The 23,331-nt window shown below is 62.7% G+C and overlaps 1 protein-coding gene across 2 annotated transcripts in view; it reads left to right on the plus strand.

The window, feature by feature from the left end:
• Prex1 (phosphatidylinositol-3,4,5-trisphosphate dependent Rac exchange factor 1) overlaps positions 1 to 19,464 on the plus strand; it is a 127,606-nt gene extending 108,142 nt beyond the window's left edge. For both annotated transcript variants that reach the window (XM_078051972.1, XM_078051973.1), the window contains exons 22-40: positions 140 to 327; positions 543 to 704; positions 1,264 to 1,474; positions 2,099 to 2,372; positions 4,436 to 4,642; positions 5,939 to 6,027; positions 7,231 to 7,313; positions 7,397 to 7,487; positions 9,286 to 9,414; positions 9,601 to 9,642; positions 10,500 to 10,720; positions 12,004 to 12,103; positions 13,448 to 13,591; positions 13,677 to 13,791; positions 14,709 to 14,775; positions 15,663 to 15,835; positions 16,959 to 17,061; positions 17,270 to 17,337; positions 18,650 to 19,464. In XM_078051972.1, coding sequence (XP_077908098.1) covers positions 140 to 327; positions 543 to 704; positions 1,264 to 1,474; positions 2,099 to 2,372; positions 4,436 to 4,642; positions 5,939 to 6,027; positions 7,231 to 7,313; positions 7,397 to 7,487; positions 9,286 to 9,414; positions 9,601 to 9,642; positions 10,500 to 10,720; positions 12,004 to 12,103; positions 13,448 to 13,591; positions 13,677 to 13,791; positions 14,709 to 14,775; positions 15,663 to 15,835; positions 16,959 to 17,061; positions 17,270 to 17,337; positions 18,650 to 18,692 — 2,510 coding nt within the window. In that variant the 3' untranslated portion in view covers positions 18,693 to 19,464. The remainder of the gene's footprint in view (positions 1 to 139; positions 328 to 542; positions 705 to 1,263; positions 1,475 to 2,098; positions 2,373 to 4,435; positions 4,643 to 5,938; positions 6,028 to 7,230; positions 7,314 to 7,396; positions 7,488 to 9,285; positions 9,415 to 9,600; positions 9,643 to 10,499; positions 10,721 to 12,003; positions 12,104 to 13,447; positions 13,592 to 13,676; positions 13,792 to 14,708; positions 14,776 to 15,662; positions 15,836 to 16,958; positions 17,062 to 17,269; positions 17,338 to 18,649) is intronic.
• Positions 19,465 to 23,331: the final 3,867 nt, after the last annotated feature.

The raw sequence follows: 23,331 nt of genomic DNA on the forward strand, positions 1-23,331 counted from the left end.
CAGCAGGCAGCAGAGGCAGCCAGCGCCGTGGAACGGGCTCCAGCCGCCCTCGGGTTGAGGCTCCCGTCGCGTGCGGGTGCCAGGGCTTGGCTGCGTGGCACGACTCCCTCCTCAGTGTCACCTGCCCCCTGGCTTCCAGCCTGGCCCCTGCTGTCCCTGGGCCCACAGCTGAGCCTGCGCGAGGACGGGCCGGTGGTCAGCCTGACGGTGGACAACGTGAGCCTGGAGCACGGTGTGGTGTACGAGTACGTGAGCACGGCCGGCGTCAAGTGCCACGTGCTGGAGAGGATCGTGGAGCCCCGCGGCTGCTTCGGCCTCGCCGCCAAGGTCCTGGGCGGGGGCCCTCCTGGAGCCCGAGGTCCAGTCCCTGTCCCTGTACCTGGCGGCCAGGGGCCGAGGAGGCGACTTGTCCCTTAGCCTGAGTCTGCAGCATGGCCGCAGCGGACCTGACCTGGGGTGCTGGTGGAGCCCGGACCCTCCCGGCTCAGCGGGTGCTCAGCGGGTGCTCAGCGGGTGCTCAGCGGCCACTGCTGCTTCTGCAGGTCCTGGAGGCCTTCGTGGCGGAGGACAGCACCTTCGTGCAGAACTGCGGACGGCTCATGGCCAGGAGCAGCGCCATCGTGACCATGTCCCACTTCGAGTTTCGCAACATCTGTGACACCAAGCTGGAGAGCATCGGCCGGAGGATCGCCTGCTACCAGAAGGTAGCTGCGCCCCACAAGTTCCCACCGCTGGCTGCCGGGCGTGGGACCTCACCTGGAGTATTTTTTTCGTCAGTGTCAAACTCCAGTCCAACTTTGCTTAAATAGGAAATTTTATGGGTTTCTGTCACTGAAGAGTACAGAGGTGAACTTCAGGCACGGTTGTATCCAAGCTCTCAATCGGATATGACACTATTGCAGGAGTACGGCCATTCTCCGTCCCTCGGCTTTGTTCCCCACGTGGCTTCACACTCGGGCCGTGAGGTGGTGGCCCTCATAGCTCTGGCTTTAGCGCTGTCAGAGGGAGCTCTTGCTGGCCCTGTCCTAGCCCCTGTTGGGGGGAAGGCAGCCCTGCCTGAACCTCAGAACTGAGCCAGGAGAGACGGTTCCTTGAGGCCAGCTTAGTGCCACAGCTGACCTGGAGAAGTGGGTGCAACTGTCCTGAGGCCGCCGCGCCCCGGGAGGGACAGTGTGGGGGCAGTGCTTCCCATTCGGAGGCCCTGCTCCTAGGGGTGGCCAGAATCCCCGGTCCCGCTCACGGTCCGTGCCCCCCTGTTCTCAGTTTGCAGCTCAGCTGAGGAGCCGGGTCAGCCCGGCCTTCAAGCAGGCAGCCCTGGAGCCCCACCCCCTGTGCGGCCTGGACTTCTGCCCCACCAACTGCCACGTCAACCTCATGGAGGTGTCCTACCCCAAGACCACCCCCTCGGTTGGCAGGTCCTTCAGCATTCGCTTCGGTCGCAAGCCCTCCCTCATCGGCCTTGACCCTGAGCAAGGTACCTGCTGTGTCTGTTAGAGGAGGTGCTTAGACTCACACTACGGTACCTCAACAGAACAGTGTCTGGGGGCTGACAGTCCAGGCTAGAACGGTGGATCCGTGGTCATTAAGAGTCCAGGCCCTTCTATCTTTCTGCGTCACCATCTCTAGAAGGGGTCTCTAACTTTTAGGGTGCCTCATGGTGGAGTATGGCTGCTGGTGAGCCAGCCACCATGTTTGCATTTCCAGACAGGAAAAGCCAACCGTAGTTAAAGGTGTATTAGCATCCAACTGAAACTGTCTTCTTGAGGTAACTTAGTGGATCAAGATTCTGAAAAGGGCAGTCAGGCGCTGTGGCGTGCACCTGTAATCCCAGCTAATGGGGAAACTGAGGCAAAGGATCACAGAGTTTGAGTACAGCATCGGAACTTAGTGAGACCCTGTCCCCAAATTAAAAAAAAAAAATTTAAAAAGGCTGAGGTGGTAGAGCATTTGCTGGCCTGCACGAGGCACTCAGTTCCTTCCCTGGTACCGCCAAAAAAGGAAAAGAAAAAGAAAGTTCTGGCAGGGAAGTTCCCTCTCCGGGAGTTCTGGGAGTGGGTCTGCTTTCTGCTGACCTCCCGCCTGCCCTCCTCCCCCGCAGGCCACCTGAACCCCATGTCCTACACCCAGCACTGCATCACCACCATGGCCGCCCCGTCCTGGAAGTGCCTGCCTGCTGTGGACGGGGACCCCGACGGCCAGGCCCTCAACGACAGCCTCGGGCCCCCCAGCGGGGCCCTGGGCCAGGAGGACCGGGGCCTGAGCTTCCTGCTGAAGCAGGAGGACCGTGAGGTGCAGGACGCCTACCTGCAGCTCTTCACCAAGCTGGATGTGGCCCTCAAGGAGATGAAGCAGTACGTCACCCAGATCAACAGGTGAGCCCTGCCGCCCGGGGAGGCGGGGCCGTGGGGAGGCGGGGCCGTGGGGAGGCGGGGCCGTGGGGAGGCGGGGCCGTGGGGAGGCGGGGCCGTGGGGAGGCGGGGCCGTGGGGAGGCGGGGCCGTGGGGAGGCGGGGCCGTGGGGAGGCGGGGCCGTGGGGAGGCGGGGCCGTGGGGAGGCGGGGCCGTGGGGAGGCGGGGCCGTGGGGAGGCGGGGCCGTGGGGAGGCGGGGCCGTGGGGAGGCGGGGCCGTGGGGAGGCGGGGCCGTGGGGAGGCGGGGCCCTCGGCCTCACTCCACAGCACAGGAGTGAACTTGTTGAGGGGAGCCGTCCTATACACAATGGGCTGCGCTCATCAGATGCCAGGGGCACTCCTACCCCCAAGGTGACAACCAACCCAGAGTGTCTACAGACATTGCCAGATGCCCCTGGGGGCCATGGTACCCTTCCAGCAGAGCAGTGAGTGCTGCAGCCTCCTCAGGAAGGCCGAGGCACTTGGTGAAAGCCTTGGGATCTTTCTTCTTTTAACATCCCAGGAAGATAGACAGCTGGACCTGAGGTCCCCCTTGCTGTGACACAGCAGGGCGCATGCAGCACCCCCTGTGCCAAGGGTGGGCACTGAGTGTCTGCGGGGCAGCAGGGTGGGGCAGAGCAGGGTTGATGGCACCTCTGGGATGGGCAGGCCAGAGGTGGGCCATTCTGCATGACAGTGACCCCTTTCTTCAGCAAACACGTGGGGGAGGAGACAGGACGTAGCCATTGGGACCTGGAGACCAGCCACCAGAAGCAGCCTCTGGATGGGGCTGGGCCCTCCTGGATGTGGCCCTCAAGGAGATGAAGCAGTACGTCACCTGCCTGGAGGGGACGATTTTGAGAGTGTCAGGAACACTTGAGCAGGGACGGGTACTAGGGGCTAAGGAACTGCTGATTCCGTTCTGCCTGGTGAGAGGCACATGGTCACCTTAAGACGCGGCGTCTCCCTGGGGCCTGTTGGCATTTTGGGTGGGCCATTCTGTGTTGTGGGCCGCCCTGGGCACTGTGGGTGGGTGGCAGCGTCACCAACCTCTATCCCCCAGAGGCCCTAGCACCCCTTGCCCCTGTGGTGACAACCCAGACCATCTCAAGACGGCGTCCAGTACCCCCTGCAAGGCACCTTGCCCCTGGGGGAGATGGGAGGCTGAAGAGCCCTGTGCTAGAGTCACAACGGGGATGGACAGGGTGACTTGCTCTCGAGGCTCTTAATCCTCAGGGCTGGGAGGGGGGCTGCAGCGACAGGTGGACCCCCTCGTGCTGCTGCCCCTGCTGCAGGCTCCTGAGGTCCTGTCGCGCTCTCTGCCTCATGGGTGGGGACTTGTCTGTGGAGGCCGCGGCTGCAGGCTCAGGAGCCCGAGGCCTGGGCCTTACTCCTGGCCTGTTGGCCGTGCGACCTCGGGCTGCCTCTCTGACCCTCGGTTTCCTCACCTGCAGAGCCGGGCCAGTTGTGACCCTGATCTCCTGAGAGGCGGGATGGTGGCTAGCCCGGGCTTGTGGGTCGCCTGTGAGGCCCAGCACTGTGCCTTACATGTGGCGAGTCAGTCCCCACCTCCCAGCCTTGAGACGCCTGTGACACCATCCTGCTGCGCAGGTCAAGTCTCACGAGCAGTTTGCCTCCGGCCTCTCAGACAGGAGGTGGTGGCGCTAGGGTTTGAAGGGGCTGCGGCCTGGGCAGGAACTGCCTTTTGAATGACTTTTCCTTGTGCGCGTGTTTACCTGCCATCTGTCCCGGGTGCTCTTGTCCGTGGTGGCAGAGCCCAGGGGTGTCTGAGGGCCTGCGGCCTGCCGTCTGGAAGCCATGCCCTGTGGGCCATGTGCAGAGCCCCAGCCCGTGCGCAGAGCCAGGCCAGGAGCCGCCAGAAGGCCTGAACCTGCGCTCTCACCCCGGCAGGGCCGCGGGCGGCTGCGCAGTTGTGGTTGTCTTTCCAAGGGGTGACACAAAACCCTGGACGGCTACCTGTGCAGGATCAAAGGTCACAGCTGGTGAAGCTGGGGCCTGGCCTTTACCTGGAGCCCTTGCCCTGCAGGCTGCTGTCCACCATCACGGAGCCCACCCCTGGCGGGGCCTGTGACCCGCCCCTGGCTGAGGAGGCCTCCTCCTCCTCACTGGTCAGCGAGGAGAGCGAGATGGACAGGACGGACCATGGGGGCATCAAGAAAGTGTGCTTCAAGGTGTCCGAGGAAGACCAGGAGGACTCGGGCCACGATACCATGAGCTACCGTGACTCCTACAGGTGGGCATGGTATGGGTAGCCCGGGGCTTGGTGGGACGGCCAGCGGGACAGTGAGCCTCTGACCATACGGAAGTTGGGACATGGAGGTTTTGTGGAATGCGGTGGTCTGGCCCTGAGATCCACCCAAGGTGCATCCCAGAGAGCCCACCCAGCTCCCCGCCCAGCGGGCGCTTGCATCTGGCCTGGTAGACGCCCCCTTTCAGCCGTACGTGTCCCAGTGCAGAGGAGAGGGCTGACCTGCCCACATGGTGGGCTTCAAACTTGGTTTAAGACCTGTGGTTTCTGCCAGGCATAGGGACGCACGCCTGTAACGCCAGAGCTGGGGAGGCCGAGGCAGGAGGATCCCAAGTTCAAGGCCAGCCTGGCCCACTTAGTGAGGCTCTGTCTCAAAATAAGTAGATGATAGGTAGGGAGGTAGGTAGTTAGAGCTGGGGGTGCACCTCAATGGCAGAGCACCCTGGGGTTCAGTCCCCAGCACTACAAAAATAAACGCTATTTATTTTTACTTGATCTGAGGAGTAAGTCTGTTTCTTTTTCTTCTGAGAGGCCGGGAGCTGTCTTGCCACTGGTTAGATTAATTATAACGACATCAGTGAGGCCTTAATTAGCGGTGAAGTAGATTAGAACTCGGTTCTCTGTGCTAACTCTGCCGGCTGCTGGTAATTCCTCATCTCAGCCTGATGAGCCTGAGAAGGGCCTTGTCACCTTCAGCTGCAGCCGGAAGGAGTCCCAGGCAGCCCGGCCCTTCTGGTGGGCAAAGCCCAGGGCTGCAGGGATGCGGCCAGCGAATGCTCCTCTTGGCCCCACGGGACCTGCCTGGTCCTTGTGCCCAGTTTCCTGTCTGTAACCGGGCCCTTCTGGCTGCCTGTGTGCCGGTCCTCGGAGCTCCGAGGCCGAGGTCCCTCGCGTCTCTGGGTTTCCCTTCTGAAGTCCCTGTTCCTCTGGTTTTTCGTTGAATTGTCAAAGAGCGTAGGGTGGAGTTTTGCAGCAGTTGCTCCTGATTCCTTGAGTTCCTTTTGGTCAGGTGAGTGGTGGGTTGTGCCCAGAGTCAGGGTTGTCCCTGAGAAGAGCCAGGCACTCGGGAGCACTGGGGACCTTGGACAGTGGTGACAGCTGAGTGGAAGCAACTCTCCGCTCTGTTTCTGTGCTGGGCCGTGAAGCGCCTCCCCCCGGTGGACCTGAAAGACCCCGGGCTGGTTGTCCCCTGGGCTGGGGCTTGACCGTGCTCTGGAGCGGGTCTGGGTGCGGGGCCAGGGGTGCGAGCGAGGGTGACTTGGCCGTCTCGCCCCAACGCAGCGAGTGCAACAGCAACCGGGACTCGGTCCTGTCCTACACCAGCGTGAGAAGCAACAGCTCCTACCTGGGCAGCGACGAGATGGGGTCCGGTGAGTGGGCCGCCCAGTGGGGAGGGTTCTGGCAGGTTGGTTAGCGGGTGTCCTCCCGCTCTGTTCCGTTGTTTGGAGTTCGTTGCTTTGAATCGCATGGAGCCTCCTTCTGTCTGCTGGTTTGGCAGGTACTTAGTCAAGCACCTCTCACGCATCAGGTGCTGGAACTTAGCAAAGCTAAGATCCCCACACAGAGCAGGTAGAGGCCTCGGTGCAGTCATGCACCATGGCCTATGGTTGCATGGGATGTGTGGGTGGTGGGTGCTCCGAGGTCCCACAGATCCCTGGAACCAAGGGGGTCCATAGGAATGACCATGCACCAACCCAAAGTCCAGATAGCACAGGAAGGTTTAGAGAAGCCATTGAACTCGAATCCAAACCTGTCGTGCTCCCAAGTGTGCCCACCGATGGTACTTGGATGCCATCGGCAAGGGCATACGTATGCAGAGGGACATGCGGTGGCTGGCGGGCGGCTGGACGGACAGGTGGATGATCAGATGAGGTCATGCTGTGTCTGCAGCGCTTCCTGAAGCCTGACGTGGCTGTGTTTTAATTTTAGTCTCATTCACTCAGACTTAGAAAGTACACTTTGTGCATAAATAGGTCACACGTCCACATGGGCCATTATTAGAAAGACAAGAGACAGGCCGAGGTGGCGGATCCCTCCTACCCTCAGCCACGGCCTTCTGCTGCCCAGGCCGCCCCCTGCACCCCGTTACTGCTGTGTCCTGCCAGAGGACGTCTCTGCATAAAAACTTGCCCCCATCCTGTGGCAGAAGAAAAGAAGGCCCAGGCAGGCGGACTGTGTGGCTGGGCTCTCATGTCTCATGACAGAAGATCAGGCCATTGAAATATGTCCCCAGAGGGGTTCAGTGGAGCTGACTTCACTGGAACAGGGGCTGTGACTCCATGGGGCTGGGATCCAGGTCTTTGTCCTCAGTGCCCTCTTTTTTGGAGTGGGAATGACAACATCTTGCCATCTGGGGGGTGTTAGTGCTTCTTGCCCATTTTTTAGATGAAGAAACAGAAGTTCAGAGAGGTCCAGGGATTTGCCCAGTGACTCAGCTGGGGCCTGAGTCTGGCAGGCTACATGTGTCCCCTGTGGGTCTAGGGCTGTATAGCCGTGTGGCCTCCTTGAGAAGAGGTTGGGGAGGAGCGGGGTGGGGCAGCAATGACTGACAGCCACGCTCTGTCTTCTGCCAGGGGACGAGCTGCCCTGTGACATGCGCATCCCATCAGACAAGCAGGACAAGCTCCATGGCTGCCTGGAGCACCTCTTCAACCAGGTCGGCCTTGTCCCCGCCTGGTGTGGCCCTGGGTCCTCGCAGCCCCCTGGCAGCCACGCTCACCGGGGGCTCCTTGTCTCCAGGTGGACGCCATCAACACGCTGCTCAAGGGGCCGGTGATGGGCAGGGCGTTCGAGGAGACCAGGCACTTCCCCATGGAGCACAGTCTCCAAGGTGAGGGGCGCCCGGTGGGAGCAGGCTGGACGCTGTGGCGCACACCCCTGCTGCGTGGCTCTGGCTGGTCCAGGCCGGCAGACTCCTGCCTGAGGGCCACAACAGCCCACAGCCTGCTTTCGCCCAGAATCTGTCTCCACTGTCATCCTTATATTTTATTTTTAAAGTTTCGTAAAAGCCAAACAACAAGGTCTGTGTGGTAGAAGCTGTAGGAGCTGCAAAGCCTGACCTGGCTCTCTACAGGGACAATTGGTGTCCTGGGGTTGGTCCCTGGGTCCCCTGGGCCTGCCCATTTGTGACACGAGGGACAGCCTGGAGTGCACTTCCTGTCTGTCATACCCACGGGATCTGCTCCCCTCATCACACTTTCCAGCCTTGTGAATTTGCTGTGGAGTTTATGATTGATGTGACTTTTGTTTTGCCATCTCCTGCGGGGTATGGTGGTGCAGGCCTGTGATCCCAGTGACTCAGGAGGCTGAGGCAGGAGGCTCTCAAGCTTGAGATCAGCCTTGATAATTTAGCAAAACCCTGTCTCAAAGAAAAAAAAAGGACTGGGGATGTAGCTCGGTGGTAAAGGCTGGTGGTTCAATTCCCCAGTACCTGAGTGAATGAACAAATAGGTTTTGAAAAGGTATCTTCCTTTTGGAGACTGAATTTTAAAAGGATCTTATTAAAATGCCCCCATAGGAAGAGCCAGTGTAGTAGGCCATATATTAATGATAAGCCACGGTGATCAACTTAATGGGAAGCCACAGTGTCATCCCACTGCGGTCAGGTGGGCACTGCTCCCTGCCCGGGGCCTCTGCTGCTCTTCAGGAGAGGGCTGTGTAGTGAGAGAAGAGTTGAGGCCTCACCAGCACCAAACCCAGACTTTCCTCTGCAATGACTGAGATGGAAAGAATTGGCATTTCTTATGTCCTCCTGCCTTTCATCCCACTAACCCCCCCACCATCTGTCCGTCCCCAGCTGCCAGTCCATCTGTGCAGCTAGGCAGCAGGTAAATAGTTCCCTAGAGCCAGCTTGTGCCAGGCCTTGTGCTGGGTGCTGGTGACCCTGAGCCCGAGGGGACACTGCTGACCTCGCGGGCTCCCAGCTGTGTGCAGGAGACGGGAATGTGGACAGCCTCTGCCTCCAGGGGAGCATCGGGTCTGCTCAGCTGTCCCTCCCGCTGTGTCAGTCCCCTGTCCAGGGGTGAACCTCAAGAAGAAACAGCAGAGAGGGCCCTAAGCCACAAAGACCTCAGAGACCCGGGAAGAGGCCAAGGGAACCGGGGCCTGCGTCTGCCTGGCCTTTGGCCTGTTAGGGCCACATTCAGGTCCCAGTCTCCCACTAGCCAGTGTGACTTTAGGCAGGTGACCTGCCTGGGCTTCCTCCTCTGTTTAGGGAAGGGTTAGAACGAGGTCACCACTCATGTGCCTGCTTAGTTGGTTGTGGCATGAAGACCTGAACCTGAGAAGAAGGCTTCTGTGGCCACCGGGTCCAGATCTGGGAGCAAAGCCTGCTGAGGTTGATGGGTGCTGTCTCCACTGGATTGTCTGTGGCTGTGGATCCTGCCCCCGACCAGCAGGAAGGGTGCTGAGATGGATCAGTGGTGTCTGCGATGGGAATGGCATGTGAAGTGGAAGCACACTTACCCTGTATTTGTCCTCCAAGGCCTGGATTACATCCCAGAGCCTGCTGCTCCCTGGATCTAGGTTATAAGCTTTGGAATCTGGTGACAGGGCATGGGCTTTTGTGCCACTGTTCTCCAAAGCCACCTCGGCCCCTTCCCGGCCCTCATGCCGCTTTCCTGCCCCAGAGTTCAAACAGAAAGAAGAGTGTATGGTCCGTGGCCGGAGCTTGATCCAGATCAGCATCCAGGAGGACCCCTGGAACCTGCCCAGCTCCATCAAGACCCTGGTGGACAACATCCAGAGATACGTGGAAGGTCTGCAGGCAGGGAGGGCCATGGGGGCCTGTGGCCTTTGGCTGGGTCTGGAATGCAGCAGGGTCCTGCTGGGGCCCCCCTCTGTGCCCCTTCCCCTGTGTACTCAGGGAAGGGGAAGAGGAGTGGCTGCTCTCCTGTCACCTGCCAGCCCCCCTTAGCCACCTCCTCCTCTCCCTCCTCCTCCAGATGGGAAGAACCAGCTGCTCCTGGCCTTGCTGAAGTGCACAGGTGAGGGCTTTGAGGGGCAGCCGTGAGTGCATGGGCCCAGGGGTACCCGGCGAGGCCTGCCTGGCTGTGGGCGTCCATGAGGACAGCCTGGGGAGGCCTCTTCTGTGGCCAGGGTGACTTTTTCTTGGCCCATCAGGATCTGCACTGGGGAAGGCGATACTTTGGCCTCCTGCCCCTCTAAGACTTGCACCTTGTGTCCAAGGGACAAGTCTCCGTCCCTGGAGCTGGGAGCCCTGTCTTGGGCCACCTGCTACCTGGGTGATTATTGATGAGGACACAGGGTAGAGGACGGAGGGCGAGGGAGGCTGCTTGTCAGTAGGCTCCAGACCCAGCAGACGGTGGAGGCCAGAGCTGCAGGTGGGGTGGGCCACGTTTGTCCACCTTTGTCCCTCCCTTCTTTTCAGAAATTTGTAGTCAAGAGAGGATCCAGGTCAAAATGGGCAGCTGCATGCAGCTGGCCAGATGTTGAGGGTGATTCCTCTCAGCAGCTGAGACCTGCAGCCTCTTTGCCTCAGGTGGGGCGGGGTGGTGGAGGGGCAGGGCAGCAGGAGAACCCGGTTCTCAAAAGCACCACTGGCACACAGCCGGCCAGGCCGAGAAGTACTGCATCCCGGAGAGATGGCCAGAGACGGGCCTGGATAGTGGCCAGGAACCCACAGGCCCACCTGCTTGGTCGGGGGACAGCAGCTTTTGGGTGAAGTGGCTTGCTCACGAAGGGGGAGTTCTGTGGACCTGGCTTTTGGCCCCAAGTGAACTTTTGGCCAGTTCGCCCCATGCAGGGTCTGTGGGGGGCTCGGGGCCAGGGGTGGTGCAGCCTGCTGCCAGCACCTGCCCAGAGGCCTGTCTGTCCATCACAGACACTGAGCTGCAGCTGCGCAGGGACGCCATCTTCTGCCAGGCCCTGGTGGCCGCGGTGTGCACCTTCTCGGAGCAGCTGCTGGCGGCCCTCAGCTACCGCTACAACAACAACGGCGAGTACGAGGAGAGCAGCCGGGACGCCAGCCGCAAGTGGCTGGAGCAGGTGGCCGCCACCGGGGTTCTGCTGCACTGCCAGTCCCTGCTGGCGCCAGCCGCAGTGGTGAGTGGGCAGAGGAGGACGGGAGGCCCCTCAGCCTGTGTCCCCTGCAGTTGGCTCCCATGGCCCCGCTGTTCACACAGCAGGTGTTTATTGAGCACCTACCATGTACTGCTGTTAGGAACTGGGGCCTTACGTCCTGGTGGGAGGGAGACACATAGGTAAAAGACATGGCGTAGACCGTGGTGCTCAAGCTAGGCGGTTTTGCCCCAGGGGACACTGGCAACATCTGGAGACATTTTTAGTTATAGCAATTGAAATATCCAGGAGTAGTGTCTCTGGCACTTGGTGTGTGGAGGCCAGAGATGCTCCTCAGTGTCCTATAACAGTCCCAGGACAAATACCTGTAGTGCTGGGTGGCTCTGGTGGCCAAGGCCCAGCCGCTGGCTGGTGGGAAGTGTGGCCTTGGAGCGCCCTCTGCTGGGCAGAAGTCTGCTCTCACTGGACTCAGAAAGGCTGCCTGGACACCAGCCCTCATGTCTTAGAGCCAGATGCTAGTCCCTGTCCATTTGGTCTCTGATGTTGCGAGGCACCAGACTGCTGGGGTCCACAGCTCACCTTCCAGCTGGGAGGCAGATGAGAAGACAAAATGGAAGGCTGGGGGGAGAGGCGGGGAAGTGGAGGCCATGGCGTTCCTTGGGAATCTGTGGTCAGAGCTGGCCGTGTTGAAGCAGTGACTTTGAGCCAGTAGACAGGAACAGCGTGGGGCAGAGGGAGCAGCTGTGGCCCCAGGAGCAGGGAGGCGGTGGGAGGTGAGGTGCGTGGGCTGGGTCTGCAGGGCTGGGCCCCGCTCTGGGCAGGAGGCTCGCGGGTTGGAGGCAGGTGAGAGATGGGATGTGGGTTCAAGTTAGACAAAGGTAACAGCATGGGGAGAGGGGGGTTGTTTGGGGGAGGGTAAGGGGGAACTGTGGGGTCCCCCTGGAGTGGTGGCTGGGAAGTTGGGGGGCTCTGGAGCGTGTTTCGATGGTGGGTCTCAGGGCTTGGTCATGGCTGTGTGTGGGGCGAGGGGAGAGAGAATCGGGTGGGTGGGCCTGCTGGAGGGGCAGGGAGGTGGTGGGTTAGCTTTGGAATGGTTGTTAGTGACCGTTGGTCCAGGGAAGGGCCATCAGCAAGTCAGAGCGAGATGGGTTCTGGTCCTGGGGGAGCAGGACAAGCTGTAGGCAGAGCACACGCAGGACCGGTGGGAGGAGCCCGCTGTGTAGCACGTGGCCTAGATTCGGACCCAGCTTGTCCAGGGAAAGCTTGGGGTGGGTGGCACCCGAGGTCCCTCACGTGTCTTCTTGCAGAAGGAGGAGCGCACCATGCTGGAGGACATCTGGGTGACCCTGTCGGAGCTGGACAACGTCAGCTTCTCCTTCAAGCAGCTGGATGAGAACTACGTGGCCAGTGAGTGAGCCCCCACTGTGGGTGTCAGGACGCTGAGGCGGCAGGCCACTGCCCGAGCCTCACCCCCAGCTGGAGTCTGAGAGCTGCATTGCAGCACACGTGGAAAAGGGCTTCTTCCGCATCAGCCAGCTGCCCCACCCCGTGAAAGACCCACCCTCAGGTCCCATTCAGATCGCCCCTCTTTGTGGGGAAGAATTAAGATTCTTCGGACCAAGGCCGTGATGACCTGAGGTTCCTTGGTCCTGTCTTCCTCCCTCTGCCCTGCCCACCCGCCCACCCCCTCGCACCACCCACCCCAGACACGTCCGCAGCAGGGAGCACTCGGTACTTGCCAGGCAGAGACGGGCTCTGGGCCACAGTGCCGGGCAGCATGACCACAGCTTCTGCCCTCCCCGTGGTCTCACCCTGGGTCATCTGGGGGCATCAGAGATGCCGATCCCAGTCGCTGGCTGCTGTGGGTCAGTTGGGGCCTGGGTAGGGGTCCCGGGGGGGCACAGGTGACCTCCTGCGGAGGCCGAGAAGAGCACTCTCTAGATCGGTGCTGCTTCACTTCACTTCATAAAAAGCCCCCGAGACAGCTTTTCCCAAGTGCCGACCCCTTAAATGGCTGTGTGTCTGGGCTGCGTGTCTGGGCTCTCGGGAACATCCGTCCGCCCCTTCAAGGGCCAGCTCTGCCCTCCTTGGGGCAGCACCGTCCCTGCCGAGCACGCGGACTGCTGCACAGGGGCCAGTTTGCGTTGGCTGCGGTGCTGCCTGTCGTGGCCGAGCTGGGCTCCGGGAGAAGCCCTGGTCCACCAGTGACAGCTGCGGGCGCAGCAGGGGTCCTCAGGGCTGCCCTCTGCCCCGCTGCCCGCAGCTCCTCCTCATGGGGGAGAATGAGATGCAGGTCCTGTTGGAGGGCAGCTTTTGCCAGGTGGGGCCCGGAGTGACCAGCAGAGGGTGACAGGAGCACCCTAGGGCTCTGAGGACACCCGGCTGGCTCCGCTGCCGGGCAGTCAGTGTCGGGGCCAAGAGTAAAGCATGGCAACCAGCAGCTGTGAGGGTGTCCAAGGGCAGGTCCCAGGCGGCTCCGCAGGGTAGGGCTCTGAGGCGCCCTGCAGGGTGGGGCTCTGAGGCGCCCTGCGGGCTGGGGAACGGGGGTCACAGGATGCGACTCTGGCGTGAGTGGACGTGGAAGTCCCAGGGTGCCACCTGAGGCTGGGAAGAGGGGGTCTGGGGTTATCCCTGGAGTGGGGGGACAGGGAGGCACTGGGATGTCACTCTGGCACCTGGGGAAGGGAGATCTGAAGCTCCTGCAGCGGGGGTGGGGCCCTGCCTGAGCCCGTCTGGCCCTGTCCTCCGCAGACACCAACGTCTCTTACCACATCGAGGGCGGCCGGCAGGCGCTGAGGGTGGTCTTCTGCCTCGACAGCTACCACTTCTCCAAGCTGCCCTCCCGCCTGGAGAGCGGGGCCAGCCTCCGCCTGCACACCGTGCTTTTCACGAAAGGTGAGCTGCGGCTATGGGGGACCGCGGGGCCGAGCCAAGGCCAAGCACTGGGGACCCAGCCCCTCCCTCCCTCCTCTCCCTTCAGCCCTGGAGAACGTGGAGGGGCCGTCTCCTGCGGGCAGCCAGGCAGCAGAGGACCTGCAGCAGGAAGTCAATGCCCAGTCCCTGGAGAAGGTCCAGCAGTACTACCGCAAGCTCAGGTGTGTGCCTGGGGCTGTGCTGGGGCCAGGGTTCAGAGAGTGCCACAGGGCGTGGACACAGCAGTGCCGGGCAGACCCTCCGCGGGAGGAGTGGGCCAGACGCCCCTTTCTGGGGCACCTGCTCTGTGCGGGGCCTTTGCATGAGAGTCCGATGACGGTGCGCACAGTAGGTCATGCTAACTCATTTTCCAGAGGAGGAAACTGGGACCCAGGGGCATACACAGTGTGCCCAAGGTCACACAGCCAACAGTCTGGCTTCAAAGCAGGTCCTTTCTGCTGAGCAGAGCTGCCTGTCCACTCTGCGTGGGGACTGGAGCCGAGATGGGTGCTGAGAGATGGGCCTTGAGAGGGGCGTGGCCCTGGGCCTCTGTCCTGGTCACACCTGCAGGGAGAAGTGGAGGGAACAGATTTTGCTGGGAGCAAGCACGTGTCCAGGGGAGCAGCTCCCACGTCCTTAGCAGCCTCAACATTGGCCCTCCGAGTCCTGCCTTGGTGACAAAGGGTGGCTGAGAATTAGGAGATGGCAGGTCCAGTGTCAGGGCCTCCTCCCCTGGGGCCTGGTTGGCCACTTGCTGTCATCCACCTGCTCCACAAGCTCGTCTTTCACCTGTGGCTTCTACTCCCTTCCACGGCCCAGTGGAGACCGCCTGGTTCCCAAGGCCTAGGTGCCCATGGGTCGGCCCTTCAGAGGAACCTCTGTGCCCCAGTGAGCGGGCCCAGGGCCAGGCGGGGACGGGCTCAGGGAGGAAGAGCAGGTCTAGGCGGCAGCAGGGCAGGGGCTGTTGGGGACAGCACTGGGGGGGAGGTGCCCTGTGGCCGGGGGCTGTCAGAGGAGCCCTGAGGGTGGCCTCCTCCTGGGAGACCACGGCCCTGCAGCTGTGGCTGGGGTGGCCCCTCTCAGCCTCTCTCTCCCCCAGGGCGTTTTACCTGGAGCGGTCTAACCTGCCCACGGACGCCAGCACCACGGCCGTGAAGATAGACCAGGTGCGTCCCCCTGCAGCTGGGCTCTGTGGGGCTCCCGGGGTCAGGACTCGGGGGGCCTGAGGAGCCACTTGGTCCACCTGGGAGTCCCCAGGAGGTTTCTGCTCACTGGTGGCCTGCTCCTCTCTGCTCTCGTGGTAACTGCGGGTCTCTCTGGGGCCGGCGCCCTGCAGGTCGGAGAGGTGGACCCACGCCGGGGGGGGGGGGCAGGTCCTCTTTTGCCTTCACAGTGATTGTGGGCACTTAGAGATCGAGAGGTCTCCTCATAACAACGGAGGCTTCCGGCTGTTTTGAGAAGTGGACGGGTGTGAGGCCTCTTGGGCTCCTCCCCACGGCTGGCCTGTGCTGGGCGGGGCTGCCCAGGGCCACCAACCTGGTGGCCCCTGCTCTTCAGTGTCTGTGGCCGGCCTTCCCGGCTTGTGCAGGCCTCACCCCGGCGTGGCGTTCTGGCCTTGGGGCTGGAAGCTGCCCTGGGAGATGCTGGGCACCGCGCTGTGGGATGTGTGGCCGGCAGGATCTCGCCGTGGCACAGGAAGACTGAGCCACCTTTACCTGCACGCGGTGGCTGGGGGTCTGGGACAGCAGGGAGGGCTCCTCCTCAGGAGGGGTCTAGAGGGCACGAGCGAGGCACGGTTTGTGCTCAGAGACGCCCTGGGCATGAAGAGGCCGGGCTGGGGGGTGAGTCCTGAAGTACAGGGCGAACGCCGAATGCCAACTGCAGGGTAGTGGGGAGCCACAGATTGCTCTTGAGCAGAGGTCATGGAAACCTTGGAGAGGGCACTGGGGGGACAGGTGCAGGGACCTCTGGATGAGGAGGAGATGGGGAGGCAGGCCAGAAGCCCTCGGCTGTACCCCGAGTGTCCCCATTGTATCTGTCCCACGCCTTGCAGCTGATCCGCCCCATCAACGCCCTGGACGAGCTTTGCCGCCTCATGAAGTCCTTGGTGCACCCCAAACCTGGGGCTGGCGGGAGCTTCGGTGCCAGCCTCATCCCCGTCTCCTCGGAGCTCTGCTACCGCCTGGGGGCCTGTCAGATGGCCCTGTGCGGCACCGGCATGCAGAGGTAGGCCAGAGAGGGCCGGGCCTCGGGGTCAGGGCGACTGGGCCCGAGGCCTGGTCCTCCACTGCTTGCCGGCCCCGGGCAGGGCCTCGGTGCTCTGGCCGCAGGTTGCTGTGAGATGCGGCAGCGGTGGAGGGTGGCAGGGCTGCGGGTGTCCTGGAGCCGGGCTCGGGAGCAGAAGGCGGGTGCCGGGCTCCGGAGCCTGCCATTCGCGAGGACACGGTGTCACACACCTCCTCGGGCTGCGCTGGTCTCTTGGCCTTGCTGGACACTTCTCCCTTCTGTCCCCGCCCTTGTGTTGGCCCCAGGGAGGAAGACCGCCCCTCTCCAGTGGGCCCTTCCAGGCCCCCTCGTCCCCCCACTCAGGTGCCTCCCGCTCACCAGGGCCTCTGTTTGCTGCCTGCCCCCCCAGGCAGGGTCCCGTGAGGTCAGGGGCCGTGTCACTCTCTGCCGTAGCCCACCACCTAGCCCCATGTCCCGCATGATAGGCACTGATGGACAGGCGTCCAGTTGTGTCCCATCAAGGGAGGAGGGCGCCCTGCGAGCTGGGCACTGCCAGGTGTCTGCGCCCGCGGGCCCATTTCCTCCCGCTGAGCCCGTGTGGAAGGGCTCATTCAGGGGCTCTCAGCCAGGGGCAGTTCTGCTCCCCAGGGGACATGGCAGTGTCTGGGGACTGGCATCTAGTGGTGGGGCCAGGTGCTCTCCGTCCTGCAGTGCGTGGGACAGCCCTCTTTCTGGTCCCCACGTCCATGACACATTCATCTTGATTCTCAGGAAACTGGGGTGTGCAGAGATGGACTGTCTGTCCAGGGTCCCGGAGTGAAGGGCGCAGGGTGGGGTTCCAGCCGCAGGCCTGGTGCCGAGCCAGTTCTGACACGATAGGGTCTGAGCCACGTGGCTGTGCTGGGGGCCACTGAGCAGAGGCCAGGCCGGAGGAGTCCCCTCGGTCAGCCCTCAGCTCACTGAGAGCCCCCAGGCCCTGCCTGGCAGCAGTGACCTGCCGAGGGGTGGCAGCTGCCAGGAGGAGGAGGGCAGGTGGGGGAGGTCAGCCCCGAGAGGACGCAGGGCGGAGGTGGGCCGGGGCCTGGCGGTGGGAGCCGCTGCCCACGCTCTCTCCCACCCGCAGGAGCACCCTGAGCGTGTCCCTGGAGCAGGCGGCTATCCTGGCGCGGAGCCACGGGCTGCTGCCCAAGTGCATCATGCAGGCGACGGACATCATGCGGAAGCAGGTGGGCCTCCGCGGCGCTCCGGGCTGGGGCCCAGGGGAGCTGCTTGCTCCCTGTGTGTGGGAGGCCACCTGGGCCTGTGCGCCCTCAGCCCAGACCCAGCCCACCTGGGAGCCTGGGGCCGTCAGCTTCCAGGGCCCCCCACCAGCAGCCAGGTGTCCCTGCCTGTCCCCACTCCTCCAGGCCCCAGACTGACACTCTTTCCTTCCAGGGCCCCAGAGTAGAGATTCTGGCCAAAAACCTCCGCGTCAAGGATCAGATGCCCCAGGGCGCTCCGCGGTGAGTGGCCCCTGCCCCGTCTCCTCCAGGGGGCCTTGAGCCTGGCAGACCCCTGGGCTCTGCCAGGGCCCACCTGGCTTTTGAGGACCCTGCTTTGGGAGAGACGAGTCTGGCTCAGTCTGTAACCTCACAAGGACCTGCTTCTCCTGGAGCCCTGGAGAGGGTCCCTGAAGGTCCCAAGTGAGCGGCGGGAGGCTGCTGGGGGGACCTGGTCAGCACCTTGCGGCCAGTCCGCCCTCCCGTCCTCCACCCCACCGTCGCTCGGTGGCACTGAGCCCTGTGCAGCCCCTGGGATCTGGGTTCACTGGGCCAGACCCTGTCCCCCGCCCACCCTGCCCCGTTCCTTCTCCGCGTCTGCCCACGGTGTTAAATAGCTTCTCATCTGGGAACAGCTTGGATATTGCTAAAGTCGTGCAGTGTCCCCACACGCCCTGGGGCCACTGTCCCAGTGACGCTGTCTTCCATGGCCCCAGCAAGTGGTCGGGCCAGGCCGCTGCCCTTGGTGGTGCTGCAGCCCTCGCAGGCCTCGGTGGTGCCCCAGGGCGCCACACGGGCTGGTCACCCTCGGCTCTTTTCCTAATGCTTTTTGGGCGGTTCCCCGCCCCAGGCTCCCGGCCCATCTTCCCATGGGGACCCATTTGACCCAAACAGCTATGCTGAGAGCAAGGTCCTGCTGTGGTCCCCAGCTGGCAGGTGGGGGTGCTGAGGCCCAGGAAGTTAAGCATCTTGTCCAAGGTCACTCAGCTGGGAGATGGCAGAGCCGCCGAACCCAGGCCCAGCCCTGTCCCCTGAGCCCTCTGGGGCCTGGCTTTCCCGTACTGCGGTGGCCTGCTGCCCGTTGCTCCCGCTCTGCGGTCAGGACTCCTCGTGGCCCATCTGACCTCCTATCCAGCTGGAGAGCCAGCAGCCGCCCCCCTCAGGTGCAGGCTCGGCTTGGAGCCCTCTCTGAACCCTTCTGCATCTGGGTCCCGGGGTCTGCGGAGGGAGGAGCTCCGTCAGAGACCGGGTCTCGCTGGTGGCCGCAGGTGCAGAAGGGCACCCCATGCCCCCCGTGTCTGAACACACAGGTCTGCTCACAAAGACACACCTGTGTCTGTAAACACCTGCAGGCCTCTGGGGGACAGATGTGGCCCAGGAGGGGACCGGGCAGCTGGGAAAGGTGTGGCATGTCCACATGTTCACGCTCCGTCTCTTGATTCCTGCAAAGTGGTGTCCTCTGGGTGTGCATCGCCCCATAAGGTCAACAGAGTGGCGGGGGAGTGCTGAAGGGCCTCTGGGGCCCCACTCATCCTCTCTCTCCTGCCCCCACCAGCCTCTACCGCCTCTGCCAACCTCCAGTGGACGGAGACCTCTGAACACCACGGGTCACCGCTCAGCTGCACCCACGGAGCCGCGGAGTGAGGGGACTCAGCAGGCCATGCCACAGGCAGCAAAAAATGGCCCGAGCTCCTGCCCAGCTGTCCCTGGCCAGCCCCCTGCACTGCTGCGAGGACAGGGCCCACTCAGCCATGACTGCCCACCACCCTGGGCCACACATTCTCCACCCTGGGCACCGGGCTCCAGGGCTTGTGGAGCTCACAGTGCAGCCAGGCTCCGGACTCCATCCCAGTCCTAGGGACAGTGTCAAGGTGCTGCCCTGGGAGGCCTGTGGACAGCTCCCTGGGGATGGCGCCACTGCACTTTGAACCAGACCACATCCCAGGGCCCGTGCCGTCTTCGCCCGAGCTTCCCGCGCACCCCTAACCTTACTAACCAGCTCGGTGGACTCAGGGCACCTGGCCTCGGCCAGGAAGGAGAGAAGGACAGGCGTAGCTCCTGCCACTGGAGGACACGCAAGAGCCACACCAGCTAATGACGTCACTCACCGCCATCGGAACTGGAGCCGCCAGCCCTGGGCCGAGACGCACTCGGGCTTATTTATATGGCGTGACGTCTCTGGTGTTTTATTTTATTTTTTGTTGTCGTTGCCGTCTTCGAGATTTTTTTAAGGTTGTATAATTATATATTTGACATTTTAAGTTTCAAAGAAAGGCATATTGTCTAACAGGGACCAATGTGAGGTAGTATTGCAGTTTTACCCAGTTCTACTAAAAAAGAAAAACTAAATTATTGAAAAGTTTAAGAACACTAGTGTGTCCTCTGTTTTAGAGTTGGGGTGGCAGGGTGTCCCGGTCTCCACAGGTGCCTGCTGCCCACCCTGCTTCTCCAGCGTTGACTCCGGGTTAGAACTTTCTAGATGGTGGCTGCAAGGACTTGAGAGGTGTCAGAGCTGCGGAGGGAGGCGGGGAGCCGGGGGCCACCGAGGGGCCTCCTGCGCGGGACACTGCATGGCACCTCGGGTGGACTTTATTTTTTTGATGTTAACTTCTCAGAGCAGGGCGTCTGGGACTTTGAAGCCACCTGCCCTTGTGGGCAGAGGGACCCACAGAGGACCCTCAGCAGGCTGTCCCTGGCGTCGGCACTGCGGGGAGCACGGGGAGGAGGGGGTGTCTTGTCACTCTCGCCACCCTGGCTGGCTGGGAGAGTGGGTGTGGGCTGCTACTGGGCACCCTGGTCCCCGCCGTCCCCAGAGGCCACCCCCTCTTGTCACCGTGCACAGGCCCACAAGAGGTGGCTTTGTTGCCACGTCTTGCTGCAGGTTAAAGCCCAAGACGCGCCTCAGCCCTGTTGAGGGCGCTGAGGGCCCCGGCGGCGGCGGCCACTGCGCACTGGTTTTCTTAGGTGTCCGGGCTCCTCTCCTCACAGTCGCGATGGCTTTTAGTACCACCAAAACCAGTTGATGACACAAAGGAGGCGGCTGCCGCCTGCCTGGTCTGTGGCACGTGGCCTGGGGCGGCTCTGACCTCTGACAGCCACACAGGACGGTTGGGAGCTCTGTGCCGGGTCCTCCAGCCAGTGGCCCCCGGCTCTGGTGCCTCCACCCGGTGCCTCAGGTTTCTCCGGGTCACAGGGACAGAGTGGCTTCCTTGCCGGGCACGGCGGGGATGGCCTGAGATGGCACGGGGCTTGTGACTCGCTGGTAGCGGTGCGTGATGGGTCTTGGGTGGGTTTTCCCTGTGTTCAGGACCGGACCTGGGGTTTCCGTGAGGTAGAAGATGGTGACTGCCATCTCCCCAGCAGCTGGCTGCCCCCTGCTGGCGCCTTAGGTGCCAGAGGCTTAGGAAGGTCTGAGGGACAGCACCTGGTCGTCCTGCGCCCCAACCTGCAGGGCCACTGGATCCGAGCAGGAGTGGAGCCGAAGCTCAGCGCGGGCGGGTGGGCTCCCGCCGGGGTCCAGGCTGACCCTCCGGGCCCATTCCCGAGGGCCCCATCCGGCCCCTTCCAGGGCATCCTTGTGTCTTTCAACTGAGGTTTCAGAAGACTCGATGCTGTGACAGCATTTGGGACTTTGGGATCTGGGGTGTCGTGATGGATCAATTCTTTAGAATTATCTGAGCCAGTTTCTGGATCCAGAGAAACTCAGAGACGACTGTCACCCCCAGCTGGAGTTGGGGCCAGCAGACGCTGCCACCTGAAGGATGGGTTGCAGCCTGGACTCTGCCTGGGGCCTGCAGAGAAGGGCTGGGCGGGCAGCCTGGGGCCGGCTGGGGCTTGGCGGGGTCGGGGGGACGGGCCCCACTTCCCTCTTAGACATGCCCTTCCAGTGCTCAGCAGGACAGAGGGCTTCCAGGGCCAGGGGCCTTCTTATAGGAGACCAGAGGACCCCGGGAGGGTCCTGGCAGGACCTGGAGTAGGAGTGTCCCCGCCCGCTGCCTGGCACCCAGATGTGCTGTGGACCTTCATTTATCAGCTGGTGGATTTCACTCCTGAATCCTGATTTGTTTTCTTGGTGGTAGGTGCCCTGGTCACCTGGTCCACATTCCTGCCAGGCCACATGCAGTGGGTGAGGAGCAGCTGCTGCCTGTAGCAGGGTCCCAGCGCTTCAGGTCCCCCAGTCCCTGGGGCTGGCTCCCACTGACAGGACCTCTGGCGCTTCACCTTCGAGGTCCTGGGCTTCGGAGTTGCCTGTCCCTGCCAGCCAGGGCAGGAGCTGGTGGCCAGGAGTCACCGCCCATCAACAGTGAACCAGGGCAGGTGCAGCCCAGGGAGAGGCCTCTCAGGTCCTGTGCTCCTGCACCCCTGGCGTCCAGGCCCCCGGGGCCTGAACCTGCAGGCTGCTGTCTGAACTGTCAAGTGGACGTGATGTGGACATGGTCCCTCAGGAAGCCAGAGTGGACGGATGTGTTGGCCACTGCATGATTTTACCTAATCATAACTGTTTATGGGGTTGGCAGCCAGGAAGAGCACCCCGGGAGCCAGCCCACCCATCCTGTGTGTGTGTCCAAGCACCAGCCCAGAGCCGGCCACCAGCCCAGAGCGGGCCACCAGGGATCATGCTGAAGGAGAGGAAGGCCCAGCCGTCAGTGCTGGGAGCAGCCGGAGCGTGTACCGCTGACCACGGCTCTGGCCTGGCCGTGGCCAGGAGGTCCTGTCTGATACCTCTGAGGTCAGAACCCTGGCCTGGCTCCCGGACCCGACAGCCTGCCGTGCTCACTGAGTGGCCATCTCCGGGCGGTCACGCGCTCAGAGCCCTTCCCCTCCGCCTCCCTCTGCAGTGCTGGGTGTCCCGTGGGCCAGGCCCTCAGCGGCTGCCCGGAGGCGTGTGGCGCCCAGCCTGTCCAGCAGAGGGTGCCAGGGACCATGTCGTGCCCGGAGTTGAGGTTCCTGAGCTCCCGGCCTGGCACCAGGCTTCAGGCCTGAGGCTGGCTCCTGGGTGCACACTGGGGACAGGGCCAGCCAGCAGGCAGCGCGGGGGCCATTTGGACAACGGGCACTGGCCCTCCTGGGGGCTCAGGTGACCGTCTGCCTCGCTTCTGTTTGCTTCGCCTTTGCTGTTTCTCAGCTTGGCTGTGTCCCTGACCTGCGGGGACCGTGTGACTGGTCTTCTGTCCCTCTCTCTCTCGGTGACCCTCCTCCTCTCCGTGTCTTCCCCCTGCCGAGTGGATCTGAGACGGGGTGAATGGCCCTGTGACTGAGAAGAGCGGTCCTCCGAAGGCTGTGGCGGGCACCCACGATTGCCAAGGCGCCCCAAGTCCCTCTCAGGGGACCATGGCTACGTGGAAGCTGTGGCCACCAGGTGGCGCTGTGGGGCAGGCCGTCCTGGCTCCTGGGGACTGTGGTGAGGCAGAGGCCCCTCCACCCTGGTCCCCGTCCTCTCCTCCCCTCGACTGTCCGAGGCTGCCGCAGGACAGCAGGGTGTTGGAGGAAGGGCCCCGCAGGCTGGGGGTCCCCCACCTGTGAAGAGAGGCTGCGATCCAAGAGGAATTCTCCTCTGGCCACCTGGCCCCTCCCCGACTCCTCTGAAGGAGCGGTGGGGACATTTGGGGTCACTCCCGCGTGCTGAGTGCTGTGTGTCTGTCCGACTCTGCTGGGCAGGCGCCACCTTATCAGCCTCTTGCCACCCCTTTGAGGGGCCTCCTCTAGGATGAGCAGGAAATGGGTTCAGAGAGTTTAGTGACTGACCTGAGGTCACACAGCCGGCAAGCCCCGTGTGGCTCCAGGTCTGAGGGAGCAGGGTGGCCGCAGGGTTCCATGGACCAGGAGCACCCCAGGAAAGAGCCGACCGTGTCCTGGAACCTCAGGAAGGGGGAGGGGGAAGGGTCGGACAGTCGCTGTCCCAGAGAAAGCCGGGAAGCAGAGGGAGCCTCACTGGCCCGTGTCGTAGCACTGCCTCAGGCCTTCCCCGTGCTGTTCCCGTGGCTTGAAACGCTCTTCCCAGGGCTCTGGCTTCACTCCCTCATGTTTTTCAGGTGGGCTTAAAGTCGCCCTGTCCGTCCATTCCTGATACCCTCCCCCCTCACCGTGTCTTGCTCTTTGTAGCATTTCCTGCTGTGTGACAGGGCATGCCGCACGCGTGCACACACACACACACACACACACACACACACACACACACACACACCGTCTCTCAGTATCGTGTGCCACCTGAGGTTTCTGTCAGGAAGAGACCATTCA

Source organism: Ictidomys tridecemlineatus, chromosome 5 (assembly GCF_052094955.1).
Source record: "Ictidomys tridecemlineatus isolate mIctTri1 chromosome 5, mIctTri1.hap1, whole genome shotgun sequence".
In the NCBI taxonomy this organism is placed as follows: Eukaryota; Metazoa; Chordata; class Mammalia; order Rodentia; family Sciuridae; genus Ictidomys; species Ictidomys tridecemlineatus.